Source organism: Ochotona princeps, chromosome 7 (genome assembly GCF_030435755.1).
Source record: "Ochotona princeps isolate mOchPri1 chromosome 7, mOchPri1.hap1, whole genome shotgun sequence".
NCBI classification, from domain to species: Eukaryota; Metazoa; Chordata; class Mammalia; order Lagomorpha; family Ochotonidae; genus Ochotona; species Ochotona princeps.
The window spans coordinates 9248478-9263043 of record NC_080838.1 but is presented as its reverse complement, the minus strand read 5'-3'; the positions used below and the strand labels follow the sequence as shown (position 1 = coordinate 9263043).

The following is a 14566-nucleotide window of genomic DNA, read 5'->3' as shown; positions in this document are numbered from 1 at the left end:
TCAGCAGTCATATTTGTCAGCTTCAGAAAAAAAAAGTAAAAACTAGTACATGAGCAAATGTAATCCCTTTGTCTAGAAACATTCTTTCCATGAAAAAACCAATTATTAGAGAAGCATGGTTGGAGTAGGGGGATGGGAGTGAAGGTGGGCTTGGGTCTAATGAGAGATTCTGAACTTGAATGGTAACCACAGCTGTAGTTCATACATCACTCTTGACCAAGCCACTGAACCTGTATGTCTCCAGCTCCCCAGTTTATGCGACACTTTTTTCAGGATGGACTTTTGGCCTGTTCCTGATTCAGCTTCCAGGTAAGATGCACCCCAAGAGGCAGCCATGGTGTTTGAAGTATTTAGATCACTTTCCCTTTGAAGAAATGTGGATTGCATCCCAGCACCTGGCTATCGTCCAGGCCCAGCCCAGGTAGCTCTTCGGGAAGTGAACCAGCAAAGGGCATCTCTAACCATCACTTTCACTCTTTAACTATCTCTCTCTCATGAATTAATTTCAACAAAAAAGTTGGGCAAATTGGCATGTAATATCCCTTCCAAGGCTCAAATACCACATAGATCTTTATAGTTTTATAATAGGCTGGAAGAAACCGTGCCAAGATAATAAAAAGCAATGCTATTCCAGATAGCAACATATAGGTTTTATTTTCCATTGTGCAATTTTATAGATTTTCTATAATACATCTTTATTTTAAATTTATACATCAAATGTCAAGGTATATGACACTACCATTGATCACCGCATAATGAGGCAATGTTTATTCCTCAGAAAACAAGTGTGTTATTTTTAACTATGCATATTGGCTAGGGCCTGGCTACACGTCCTCTGAATGTCTTAAAGGAAAGCACACGTTTCTTGTAGTGTGGAATGATGTGGGGAAAAAACACTAATTTTACTAATCAGAGCATAAAATGCAGCATCATTATGTATGTATGCATATATATATATACACGTATTTGTACATATATAAAGCTTTTTAGCTCTATTTAAATATATGCCAATTTTCCAGGAATACATGAACAATGCAAAACCCAAGACTCTGTCTTATTCAGAATTTTGCCAAGAATTATTCAGAACTTCAAAAGCTACAATACCTCTCAAAATATTTGGGCTAATGATAGAGAACAGTTTCATCAGTCTACACTTTATGGTGTGTCTGTATATTCCTACAGGCATATGATTATTTAGTAGGTCCTTTAAAATATTCATGCCTAATCATTCATATGTTGATGTACGTATTTTCATAAGCTACCTTTCGTTTTATCCGTAACCCTCATAATATGTTATTTCCGGTACATATTATTTCACGCACAAGCCATGAATTTATAAATAACACATAAATTATACTTAACTCTGAATTTTACAATATGTATCAAAATCTTAAGTGAGTTTCTACAAAAATCTATGAAATTTCATAAATGTATGTATACATGTATCTTCACATATAAAAAGTTATATGTGTAGAAACTTGTATTATTGTATTATCACATCAGGAAAGCAAAAGGTAAATACATAGTCATAACATACAGATATTGAATCGAACAAAATTAAGAATCATGATTGTAGGAAAAAATCTCCCTTGAAAAAGAATGTGCTATCCCTATTACTTAAAGAGTAAATGGAAGTGAATTTTTAAGTAAAATTCTAAATTTTAAGTAAAATTCTCCTCATTCCTTTTTAATGTCAATTTTAACTAAGAAGAAACACTTTCATGCAAACGTCTTATGTATAAAGGAGGCTGAAAGTTTTAACCAACTAAACCATGTAAAACTAAAACGTTTTTTCCATCATCAATTACACCTTTTCACATCATTTGCCATTAGCAAACACAATCAAAGGGATGCCAAAGAGCAAGAGAAAGGAGGCTTCTGACATTACACAATAAAAAGAAAAATTAACATGCAACATATTTCATTTCTGGCTACAGAACAGAAAGCGGCCATAGGGTGAGCCACTGAGATCTAAAGAATTAGAAGGACCAGGCTCCAGCGCATGAGCCACTATTTGAGTATCCCTCTAATCACTTGTAGGCTTGGCTTCCCTGCAGTGGCCAAAGAAAACAGGTCTGATTTGATCGTCTAACTCTTGATTATTAACTCCTAATTACCTATACATGCCAGCAGTAACTAGGAATCCAGAAACTAGTTTCACCCAAAGCAAACAGAACCCAAGTTTCCACAGGAAACCTGGTACCGGGCTCTTCACACCAGTCATTGATTTGAGGGTTGCCAATTCTTTGGCCATTCTTTCTTAGCTTTATTCTCCTATGGAGGAATGATCAACAGGGTATGGGGCAGACTCTGCTGGAAACCGATGCAGCCATGGCTGGGAAGGTCAACCAGGGAGTGAACCGCTGGATGGCAGATGTCTCTCCCCAGGCACGCTGTCTGCCAAACCAATAAATAAATCTTTTAAAATAAGCAAAAGAGCCTTAACCAATGCACAACTTTTGCTTTGTGAATACTCCAGAAGTCAGAACTGCACTAGAGAGTATAGAAGATGACAGAAATAATCAAACTTTACTATTAAGGATGATAGTCTAAACGCTGGAATCTTTACAGAGGGAATAGATTCTCATTTGGTTAATGTGCATAAAATTTTGCCTAGAGGCAGTGGAACAAGTGAGTGGTGAGAAGAGAAACCTTGTACTTCTTTAATGGGTAACAAAATAGTGATTAGTCTAGGAAATCAGGTTTCAGAATTAATTATGCAATTTAAATAACCATATGTTATAAGGGTAAGTAAAATTTATTAAGTGAGTGATGGAAATGATATATGCAAAATAAGTAGTAGAACTACAGGTCTTTGCTCATTATGTGGGATCTGAGCTAATTAGAAACCTTACAGTAATACAATAATATGATTTCAGTGAATGTGAACCATTGGTTTGAGAAAGTAATTTAATCACTCATTTGTATGCCCTGATTTCCTTGACAGATAATGGCTAACCTACCCCTATGAGTTACCTCCTTTAACATTTGAAGAGCTACAGGGCTAAGCAGTTCCTTAATATAATCAACAGCTTCCAGGTTGAAAATTAACCAAGGTCACAAGAAGACTCATAAGGAGGACCAAGGTCAGCACATTTGTTCCGGGCCAGAGGATCAGAGGAACTGGAGGACAGATACCTCATAAGGAAAGAGAACGAGAGGCGTGCTAAAGGTTTAACTTTCCAAAACAGCCTTTCCAGAAATGACTTTGACAAGATATATTAATATATCCTCAGAGACAGTTCAAAGACTTGTTTTTACCTTGGCCTGATCATTAAATTGTGATTTAGAAGAAATTCATTATCTGTATTCAAAATGAGATTATAACTTGCACAAAATTCCAGTTCATTATGTTGCTGCTCTAGGAATTATAAAATGTAAAACTATGTCTTTAAAAGGGAAATTTTTAGAGTGTAAGATCTGAACACTCAATGATTTGTTAGCAAACAATGCTGTTTATGACGAATTTGAAGAATTTTCAACTATACTATTACTTGGTTCTTGATGATGCTACATCTCTGAATCCATACAGTAAAACAGGTATGTATGACTGCTTGCATTGTGAATTATTAACATTGGAACAGAGGATAAAATGCCAGAGCTATCATCCCTAAAAAGATCTTCAGTTAAGGGGATACTCAGAAAGCACCCCTGTAATAGACTAATCTTTTCAAGGCAAAGGCTGTAACTCTTGTCAGTCAATTTAGTAACAACCGTAATTCAAAAAGATGCATAGCTGTGGTCACTCAAAGAAAAAGGGGAAAATCAGCATAAAAGCTTAGCAGACAGAACTTCAGCTTACAACATGATGCTACTTGCATATTTTATTTTGTAGGTTTTATTTTAACAAAATATTCACAGGTGGGCTCTGAGCAACAAAATGAATCTTTAGAATAAGATAAGTGATGCTCTAGTAATTTTAGGTGGAACATTATAAAGAGAAAAGAATAACCACGGTTTCAATTCATCTGACTGAAATTAAAGCCTTCAAGATTTTTTTTTCACATTTTTTTCTCTTCCTCAAGGTTACCTATCTCAAAACACAGCACTTCAATATACCTCTGTATGTACCCAGCTAATGAATCTATGACTGCTGCCCTGAAGTTCAAAGTGGCAAGGCTTCTGGGGCAGATGGTGTGGTACGGTGGGTCAATCCACTCAGTGAGATGCTTGCATTCATGCTGCAGGGCTTGCTTCAACTCCCTGTTTCTCTGCACGTGGGACGAAGCAGACGATGACTACAGTGCTTGAGTCCTGATAACTCCCTTGGGAAAATCAGGTGGCTTGGTGGGTCCCTGGCTTTGACCTGCCCCAGGCCCAACAGTGCAGAAGCAAATCAATGAACTGAACCTCTCTCTCTCCATATCTGTCCGTCTTTTCCTCTCTCTCTGTTCGTGTGTGTCACTCTGTCATTCAAAAAACTGAGTAATTTTTTTTGAAACAAATCCATGTTGATAACTTAAAACAAATTTCAAGAAATATTATAAAAAACACCTTCACTATCTTGGTTTCAACCTTCTTTTTATAACTTTACTGGGATATAAATGACAAACAATACACTGTATATATTGAAAGTGTGAAATTTTATAAACTGACATTTCTGTGCCCATGACACAATCACCACAATTAAGGTGCAAATGTCACCATCACCTGATGGTTTCTGAATTCATCAACTCATCTGCACTCAAAACCCTCCGCCCCAAGTCACTGTAGATGTGGTTGTCACGGGCTAGCCTGCATTCTCCGGAGTCTCAGCTGTAAGGGCTAGCACACAGCACTTCTATGCAATCACTTGCATCTGGCATCTTTCACTCAGCATAGCTACTGTGAGATTCATATATGTCAGCATGAAAATCAATAGTGACACGATATTTACTTGTACATTGTCTAGTACTGTACACGGTAATATCACTATATATTCATCCATTGATCCCTGGAAGGGCATCTGAGCTGTTTCTAGTTTGGTTATTTCCTTAAAAAAAAAAGCATTCTGGGAATATTCACATATGAGTTTTTATATTTTCTTTCTCTTGGACAGCTATACAGGGGTTCATAGTTGGGTTGTGTTAGCAGCCACAGACTTACGGGCCTTAGACTTGGCCCGCCTGACAGCCTGTTGCATTGCAAAGCCTGCCTTAGGCAAGCAGGGCCACAGTAAGCAGAATATTAGGCCAGAACATCCCATGTAGAGCAAGCAGAATAGAACCTCCACCCTTGCTCCTGTTCAGGTAATTAGTTTCTCCCCTGTTTCAATGTAGATGATTAGTTCCTTCCCTACTTCAATGAATATAATTAGTTCCAGGAAACCCTGCCCTTTCTCCTCCCCTAGAGAAGAAGGTATATATATGAGGAGTAAAATAAACAGCAAGAGGCACTCTTTTCCACCAAGTATATGTGTCCAGGTGTCCGTGTGTTTCTTGGGCCAGCAGCCTGGGAGTTAGCAGCCCGGCATTCCCAGTCCACCCTCAGGGTTTGAGCGTCACATCCTGCAGGTCAGGACAGGGTTGTAACTGAGATGTGTATTTAGCTTTTTAAGAAAGTGCCAAGTTATTTTAGAAACTGCTTTGATAATGTTATGCTTGCACTATCAGAATATTAGCATTCTAGCTGATATGCATATCTACCAATACTGGTAACCTGAACATATGGCCAGTCTTTTCAATTTTTTTTACAGTTTATTATTATTATTATTATTATCATTCTATGAAACAATTTCATAGTCTCCTGGCATTTCCCTTATCCGCTCCCCAATTTCCTCCCCACCACCTAGTTCCTCTATATCAATACTAAAATATAGTTCTTCATACACCGTCATATGTCCATCATTGCGGGCATGGACAATGGCAGAGAGTCCAGAATCCTATTGTCAAGATATAGTGAACAGTTTCATTGTAAGTCCATCTTTGTCTGAAAGTAGAATTGCATACTACACTGTATCCTCACAAATGGATATGTTAGTCTCCATTTCAAAGCTACTGTACATCCCCTCAAATGAAAAGTCATAATACAAAATCAACAATAGAAAGAAAAATAGAAATTTACAATGCCATGAAGTTAAATGACATGTTACTAGATATGACAGTCTCCATTACACAGCTATTACACATTCCCTTAAATGAAAAGTCACAAAACAAAATCAACATCAGGGAGAAAAAAGAAATTAACAACACCATGAAGTTAAATAACATGCTATTAAATGACTAATGTGTAGCTGAAGAAATGAAAATCAAGAACCTTCTTGAAGAAAATGATGCTACTATATAACCTATGAGTCACTGAATGACTTAATCAGAAGAAAGTGTTTTGAAGAGATGAAACTAACAGGAAACATCAAAACCCATGTGATATAGTTTCTGCTGGTTTTTGTTGGTGAAGTGTGTCTCTTCTAGACAATAAATAGATGGGTTTTGTTTTTAATCCAGTCTACTAATCTGTGATGTTTGATTGAGCTTAAGCCATTTACATTCAGAGTTTAATATGTATGGATGGTACTTTGGTCCTATCATTTTAGGAATGGGTTGTTCATTGGTTTAGTCTTCTGTTGTCATTTTACTGGGATGTTCTTCCCGTTTGCCTTTGGTTTTGGTCTGTGTTATTCCTATTCTCTGTCCAGAGAACATCTTGAAGTATCATTTGTAGGGCAGGTTTGAAAGAGGCATATTCTTGTAACTTTTCTTTACTGTGGAAGAATTTTATTTCATTTTCAAACACAAAAGAAAGCTTTGCTGGATATGTTATCCTAGGCCGACAGTTTTTTTCTTTTAGAATCTGGAATATGTCACTCCATTCTCTTCTGGCCTGTAGAATTTCCTGTGAGAGATCTCCTGTGAGTTTAATTGGCATTCCTTTATATGTCAATTGATTTTTTTCACTTGCACACTTAAGGATCTTTTCCTGATGTTCAATTGAAGAGAGCTTGATGATCATCTGTCGTGGTGAAGATTGCTTTGGATCAAGCCTGTTGGGAGTTCTGTGCCCCTCCTGGATCTTGTTTCCCAATTCTTTCTCTAGATTAGGGAAATTTTCCTTTATTATTTCATTAAGTACATTTGCAAACTCAGCTTCTCTTTCTGCACCTTCTGGGACTCCCATAACTCTTATATTTAGCCTCTTAATAGTGTCTTTCAATTCTTGAATACTTTTTTTGGCCTGATCCAGCTCTGCTTCCAGCTTTTTGTTTGCTTCCCCCTGGTGACAGGAAATATCTTCCAATTCTGAGATTCTTTCTTCTGCTTGCTTCATTCTATTTTGGAGACTCTCCATTGTACTTCTAATTTGCTCTACTGTGTTCTTAATCTCTGATATATCAGCCTTGATTTGCTTTATTGCTTCCTTAAATTCTTTGAACTCTTATATGTGCTTCTCATTGTTGATCAGAATCTTTAAAATGAGTTTTATGAATTCTGTGTGCCCCATTTTCTCGATGTCTTCCTCAGTTAATCCTGAGGTTGGCATAGGGTTTTGCTCTTTTGCAGGGGAGTTTTCAGTAATATTCATTGTGCTTTTGTTTCTTCTTTTGCTCTTGGTCATTGTACTTCTAGTTAGTAGAGTCTTCTCCTTGGGGCAGGTTTCTAGGCTCTGTCACCCACAGGTCTACATGATAAAATTTTACTTATTGCAGTTGGTACACAACTTTTTGCTTGCAGCCACTTGTGCCACAACCTCCAGCGAGTTCCAGTCTGGTTTCTTATGTTAGATTTCCAACGTGGTCTCCACAGCCCCAGCTCCTGACTCAGGACTCTCAACCTCCTGTGATATCGTGCTGAGGCTGCACCGTTGTCTCTGCAACCTTTCTCCCACTTTCAGTTGAGCAGGTCCCAGGATTAGAGAGACACCAGGTGTCCTATCTAGTTAGGTTGTTGTTGGTGTTGATCTTGTCGGAACATGTTGGACATTAGGTCTGGGTGCCATACGGACCTATTTTGACCAGTAGGATGCCACAGTTGGTATTATCTTCCTGCGGGACCAGTACAATCCAGGGAACTCAGTGAGTTCTTACGAGCTCAGCACATGCGCAGTTCATTGTTGTCCCCTGCAGTCCTAAAGCTATTGCCACAGTGTACAAGATGGCGCCTGACATAGCACTAGTAGAGTTCTTGATCTGCTGGCCATTGGGTCTTAGGGCTAACCAGACCTGTCTTGGGTGGAACCTGTAGAATGCCAAGTTGCTGCAGTTCACTGAGTCAGAAATGAGTTCACTCCCAGCTCAGCGTATGTTCAGTCCTTTCCCTTGCCTTTGTCTCCTTATGCAAAATGGTGCCCAATTCAGCTCTAGGGGGCTGACTGGGCTGTGAAATCCACTCTGTTCTCGCACTGTCTGCTATCTGCTGCTCTGTCTTTGCTCCTGGTCAAAACAAATGGACCAGCAGGATAGACAGTTCTTTGTCTGGGTTCACCTCCCAAGCTCCCAGTGAAAGTCCCTTCCCACCTGGTTGCTGGTGGAGTTCAGATCACTGTTAGCTGAATGCCACTGGAATATCAGTCACTGCAACACCACACCATTGTGTCCTCTGCTTTCCTGTGTCTATCAGTCTCCAGGCAGCCCTCTGCTGGTGTTCTGTCCTTTCCAATTTCCTGGAATACGTCCTCTCTGCTTCATCCTGATTAAATGTTTTTCCATCCGTTTAAACATGTCCTTACCCTTTTCCGCCATCTTGATTCTCCTCCAGTCTTTTCAATTTTAACAATTTTAGCTTGTGTGTCTTATTTCAGTGGTTTAGTTTCCATTTCCAAATGACTGATGATGGCCCAATGTTTTAATGGCTCTATCGACTACATAAACTCTTCTCTTCATACTTTTTATCACTGGCAGTGTTTCTGATGACAAAAACAATCCATTTGGTACACTGTTTTATGAGTTTTGTCTAATTTACAGTTGTGTAACCACAACCATGATCAAAGCATGGAATGGCCCTCATCCTCTCCCCACCCCCAGCAACTCCTTCTCACCGCCTCTGTAGAAGAAGCTTCTCATTAAGCTTCAGCCTGCCAGTCACAGGCCCAGAATTTGTTCTTACAGTTTCACTTTTTGTTGTTTTGTTTCATAAGTGTCATTTACATGGAATCATAACAATATATAACCTTTCAGAATGGCATCTTTTACTTCCCATGATGCATTTGGGAGTCATCCGTAGTGTTGTATGTATGAAGTTTTCATTCCTTCTTCTTATTTGCTAAATAATATTCCATTCTATGGTTATGCCAGATTTTGTTTCTATAATTACCATTAGAATACTTGTGTCCTTTCCAACTTTTTTCAGTTATTCATAATGCTGCTACACACAGTCCTATATAGGTTTGTATTAAACAAAATGTTTTCATTTATCTTGAGTAATCATCGAGGAGTAAGATGGTTAGGTTTCATGCTTATGATGTGCTTAATTTTATAAGAAAATGCCAAAATATTTCAGAAGTCATTGTAATACTTTACATGTCTATGAGTGGTAAATGAGAACCCAGATGCCCCACATGTTTGCAGAGCTGGAGTTGTAGATTTATTTTTAACAGCCTAATAGTAGCTTCAATTTGTATTTCCATATTAACTAATCAAGTAACTGTTTTCCTGTGCTTATTCGCCACATTTAAATGTTATATGTATCTGATGTGGACAAAAGCATAAGGTTAATTAATTGAAAGGTTTGTCTTTTTCTAAAGATTACTAAAAATTTGAGTACGTATGTCAAAACTGAAATTCCATCTATGCTTACAGTTAAATCAAAATCAATTATATATTAAAATACAAAAATCTCAAGCTGTAAAATTTCTATTTTAAATTATTTGTGTCCACAAGCTCAGTCAATATTTCTTAGATACAAATGAAAATCAGAAATGAACACAGTGATGAACTATGCTTCATCAAAATTCAAAATTTCTGCCTTCCAAAGATGTTAGAGGAACAGAAGGACAAAATCATATACAGAAAATAAATATTTGCAAAGCATCTATATATTAAAGAATTTATGTACAACATATTTAATGAACTCTAAAATTTTAATAATACAAAAATTTCTAAAACATTTGAATTCTTCAGTGAAGAAGATATATAACATACTGCGTAAAAATATGAAAAATATTTTTTAAAGAATTAATGCGAATGGGAACCACAATAAATACACATCTAGTTTTGATACAGCTGTGGAACAAACGTAACTTTCATACTTCTTTCAGTGGAGCATATGAAATGACATGATCAGTTTTGAAAACTATTGACCAAATGCAATGCAAGCATGCTACACCTCAGTCCTTGAATGCTGGTGTGGCAGTGTCACTGGTCGTAATACAAAAGTGAAAACACCCCAATGTCCATCTATAGGTGGATGGATAAACCCAGTATTATCCTAGAGAAAGTATTAAAGCATAAAATAGCCACTTTTCAAATGGCAAGAAAAATACTTAGAAATATGTATAATGTAATTTATAAGTAAGAATTAAATAGCATCGAGCATCAATTTTCCTTTATAATAAAAAATAAGATTCACCATCTTACCTATGTATTTATATCCCTCTTCCCCGTTTACTATGGGTCTCAGCCAGGTTGACCTCAGTCTGGTGTTGGTAAGCACTTGGGCACCTTTAGGCGGATAGAGTGTAAATAACATTTCCACTGCATTGGACTTTTTGATCATTCTAGAATATTTTTCTTGGCGACCTGATTAAAAAAAAGAGAGAGAACATTTTGAAATTTTAAAGCTTAAAAAGACATATTATGTATTCTTTCATGTGCTTCATTTAAGAGATGTAAATTAAAAGCTACCAATCTACAAAGTTAAAAAACTTGATTTTCTTTCTTTGTTGGTGTTTGGAATACCAGTGTAAGCATATATTTGGAGATGAATGGCCAAATGCGGTACACATATAATGTATTTCCCAGGGGAACACAAATACGCATGGTTTCCATATTCATGAACATTCACAGCATCATTTTCAGTAAAAATGAATAAATAAAAGGGAGAACATTCATATATAACCATAACTGAAAAAAGTGAAATGAATAATATTCACATATTTATTCACATTTAAACAACGAAAACCTACATAGCAGATTTGAATATGAATGAAACAGGAAAAAATATACCAAAACATCTGTACCTTATCAACACTGTTGTGCTTGGAAATGTATTAGATGACATATATCATAGGTGCAATTTCTGTAAAGTTTTAACAACATACAAAGTACAATCACAGTTCGCATATAAATGCATATGTGTGAGTACTTCATGTGTTTTCATTAACCAAGTTTACCTCACTAAAAATCTGACCGCTCAGATAATTGCTTGCAAAAGTTACTGCACAGGTTTCACACTATACTTATGCTTTTAGTTGTGTAAGCAAACTAAGACCCAGAGAAGCTGAATACCCCACCCAGAGCTGACAATGTAAATGATGTAGTTAGGACCCAGACACCTAAGGAAGCTCTTACATGCACACATCTTTGTCAGCTGACCACACCCTGCATTTTCTGATGAACACATAACATGCATATATTCTCACCAAATACAAACCAATGGGATCCAAGCCAATAATTCACCCAGATGGTTCAACATACCCAAAGCAATAATTATGATACATCACAAACTGAAGAACAAACTATTTTTTGAATTCATCAAATACACAGAATGTACTTGATAAAATACAGCATCCTTTCATGATAAAAAAAAGAAACTGTGTATAGAAGGATAATTTTTCAGTATAATCAAGGCAATGTATGAAATACCCACTGCCAGCATCATATGAATGAGTGAACGTGGGAAAAGTTGGAGGCATTTCCACCAACATTGGGAACCAGATGAGAATGCCCATACTCACCACTGCTGTTCAGTATGATTCTGGAAATTTCAGCCAGAGGCATTAGGCAAGAAAATAAAACCAAAGGATTACAAACTGGAAAAGAAAGTCAAGTTGTCCCTTGTTTGTAGAGACTATAATCCCACATACACAGAAAGCAGAAGATTTCATAAAAGAGGGGATTTTTTTTTATTCGTAACATTCTGCACTTTATACAAACGACAGGATAGATAAAACAGATTAAAAAGAAGATGTGCTTAATTATTAATATCAGGACTAGTCCTAAACTTACCAGAAAGAGTCATGTGGCTAGCAAGGCTGCACTAGTAGCTGCTACTGTTGGTTATTAAGTCAACATGGTGGACTACGTTATCAAAATCAGTAATGAACAACAGTTTACATTTCAAGTTAGAAACATTAGATAACTGTATCTAACCCCAAGGTGAAAAAAGCATCCTTGACAGCCTTCATACTTAACATAAAGATCAAAATGTAAAATGAATAGTCATAGGTAGCAGAGATTTTCTTCCACTGGGTATAGCACGTTATAGTAGGTAAACTTTCCTTTCCTGGGCCATTGCCAGTTTCAAGGTTTTCAGTATGGGGTATCATACTGGTGTTTGAACTGCTGGACGAGTAATATATAACCCACTGTAAATGATCAATTTTTAAAGGCTATACATTTAATATCTTGTTACTGTGCAGTTAAAGCACTTCATGTTGCATTTATTTCCTTTGATTTGAAATAAGTGAATGTCATACACTTTTTGTCATGCCATTTTTATTGAAGCTTTTTCTGTTCATTAGTAAATTTAAAAAGGATGATACCAATTAATCAATATGAAAAAAATTATGCATATCTTGAGCAACGAAGGAGAAGCCAAAGCAGCTCCATTTTTAGATTAATGAAACTTTCTTACATATAATTTCTTTTAAGCAAAAATAAAAGGTCTTAAAGATCATTAATAGGGGGATTTGGTAAGATTCCAAACCAACAGGTAGAAATGTTTAAGAAAGCAATTAAAGAATATGTTACTCAATGAAACAAAATCAAGGATCAATAATCTTATATAATAATTAATGAAAGGATTTGTCTCATGAAACAATAGAATACTGATACAGCTTAAAGAAGAGAAAATTGTTAAGACTTGAGTAAGAGTAACAAATTAAGGACAAGAGTTAGTAAAAACATTAGAGTAGCAAATAGAAGGCAGCTATCACGGCTCAGATAACTGAGTTTCCCTGCCACCCATGTAGGATACATGGATTGAGTTCCAGGTTGCTTTCTTGGCCCCTTGCCTACTTGCATAGCCAGAGCTACTGCCTGAATATCTCTCTCTCTTTCTTTTCTGTCTCTCTTTCTCTCTCTCTCCCTGCTTATCTCAGTTTTGCTCAAACAAGTTTTTTTAAAAATTGAATGCTGCCTTTCAGCATTGAACCATTTATTCGTTTTTAGATAACACTTATCACATATACATTTCTGAATATTTGTAGAACGTCTGTAATGTGAAGTCTATTTATTGATTAGGAAAGTTAAGATAAGCCCAAACTATTTCTTAAGTAAGGTTCAATAAAAGAAAATTAATACATGACATAATTCACTTAGCAAATGTTTAATTTCCTAACAATAATTTATTCAGAGATAATCAATAAATAGGAATATTTTTTTGGAAGTGACAATGAATGTTAGTTATTTAAAAAGATTGGAGAGTTCTAGTTCATAGGATATTACGATATTATTACGATATTATTACGCGCAGCTAATTCCCACAACCTGGTTCTTTACCGTGAGCTGAAACACACCAGACGCAATGAGGTATCTTAGGAGGTTTATTCCAACGGGGCAGGAACAGCAAGAAAGAGGGGGAGAGAGAGAAGGGTAGGAGAGGGATAAGAGCAGGAAAGAGCAGGATAAGAGAGCGAGCTGCACCTGGGGGGGGCCTTTTTGTCTGCCAGGTGTAGGGGGCAGGGATTGGGAGGGATTGAGGCCAGGCCCCCAGGGGATTGGCGCCTGCAGGTGAATGCCTAGGGATGATGATTGGTGAGTGGGCAGAGTTGGGGAGGGGGCTGGAAGATTGGGGTGGGATTCAAGTGGAATGCCAGGTTACATCCGATTGGTGGATGGCTGGACCGGCGCGAACTTCATGAGCTGTGAGGAAGAAGGAATGGCACTGGGTCCAGGGAAGGCTATTGGAATAACTCCTTACAATGAAAGCATTTTTCTTTCTCTCTCCCATGTAAAACCCACTTTAATCTATTATAAAAACATAATTGCATCTTTAAGGAAACATGAAAATTCCCACAACTTTGAAGGACATATTATAGAAATGAAGTAAAGACCAAAATAAGAGAGAGTAACAGGAATCGACCCATCTACAACTTGTGATAGTAAAGTTCTGAGCGTAAACCTTCTTCAACCATTGTCCTCCTCCATCCACGGGCCTGTGAAACCCAGCAAGCTCAGGAATAGCCCATCTGCCCCCCAAAATGATGATGGCGCAGACAGAGACAGTAACTATGGACACTCCATTCTGAAAGTAGAAAAACAGAATGAGAAAGCAAATTACTGATCCCAAGCAAATTCAAAACCCATCCAGGCAAACTCCCTTAATTTTCAGTTCTTGAGAATAATCCTCTGCAGCTTCAGATGTGCCTTCTAAGTCATTCTTTGTTTATGAAAAATAGCATGAACTGGCAGCTGAGTAATTTCGATCGGCTGTCACTTGCCTGTGTACTTTTGGGTGCCCACTAATCCTCTCTCATTTCATACTATTTCTATCCC

General features: G+C 37.2%; 1 protein-coding gene across 3 annotated transcripts in view; it reads right to left on the bottom strand.

The window, feature by feature from the left end:
* IQCM (IQ motif containing M) overlaps nt 1-14566 on the bottom strand; it is a 420838-nt gene that overhangs the window by 61366 nt on the left and 344906 nt on the right. For 2 of the 3 annotated variants that reach the window (XM_058666784.1, XM_058666785.1), the window contains exon 12: nt 10487-10648. In XM_058666784.1, coding sequence (XP_058522767.1) covers nt 10487-10648 — 162 coding nt within the window. Of the gene's footprint in view, nt 1-10486; nt 10649-14566 lie in introns of those variants that run through there. The other variant, XR_009245823.1, reaches the window with a different exon arrangement.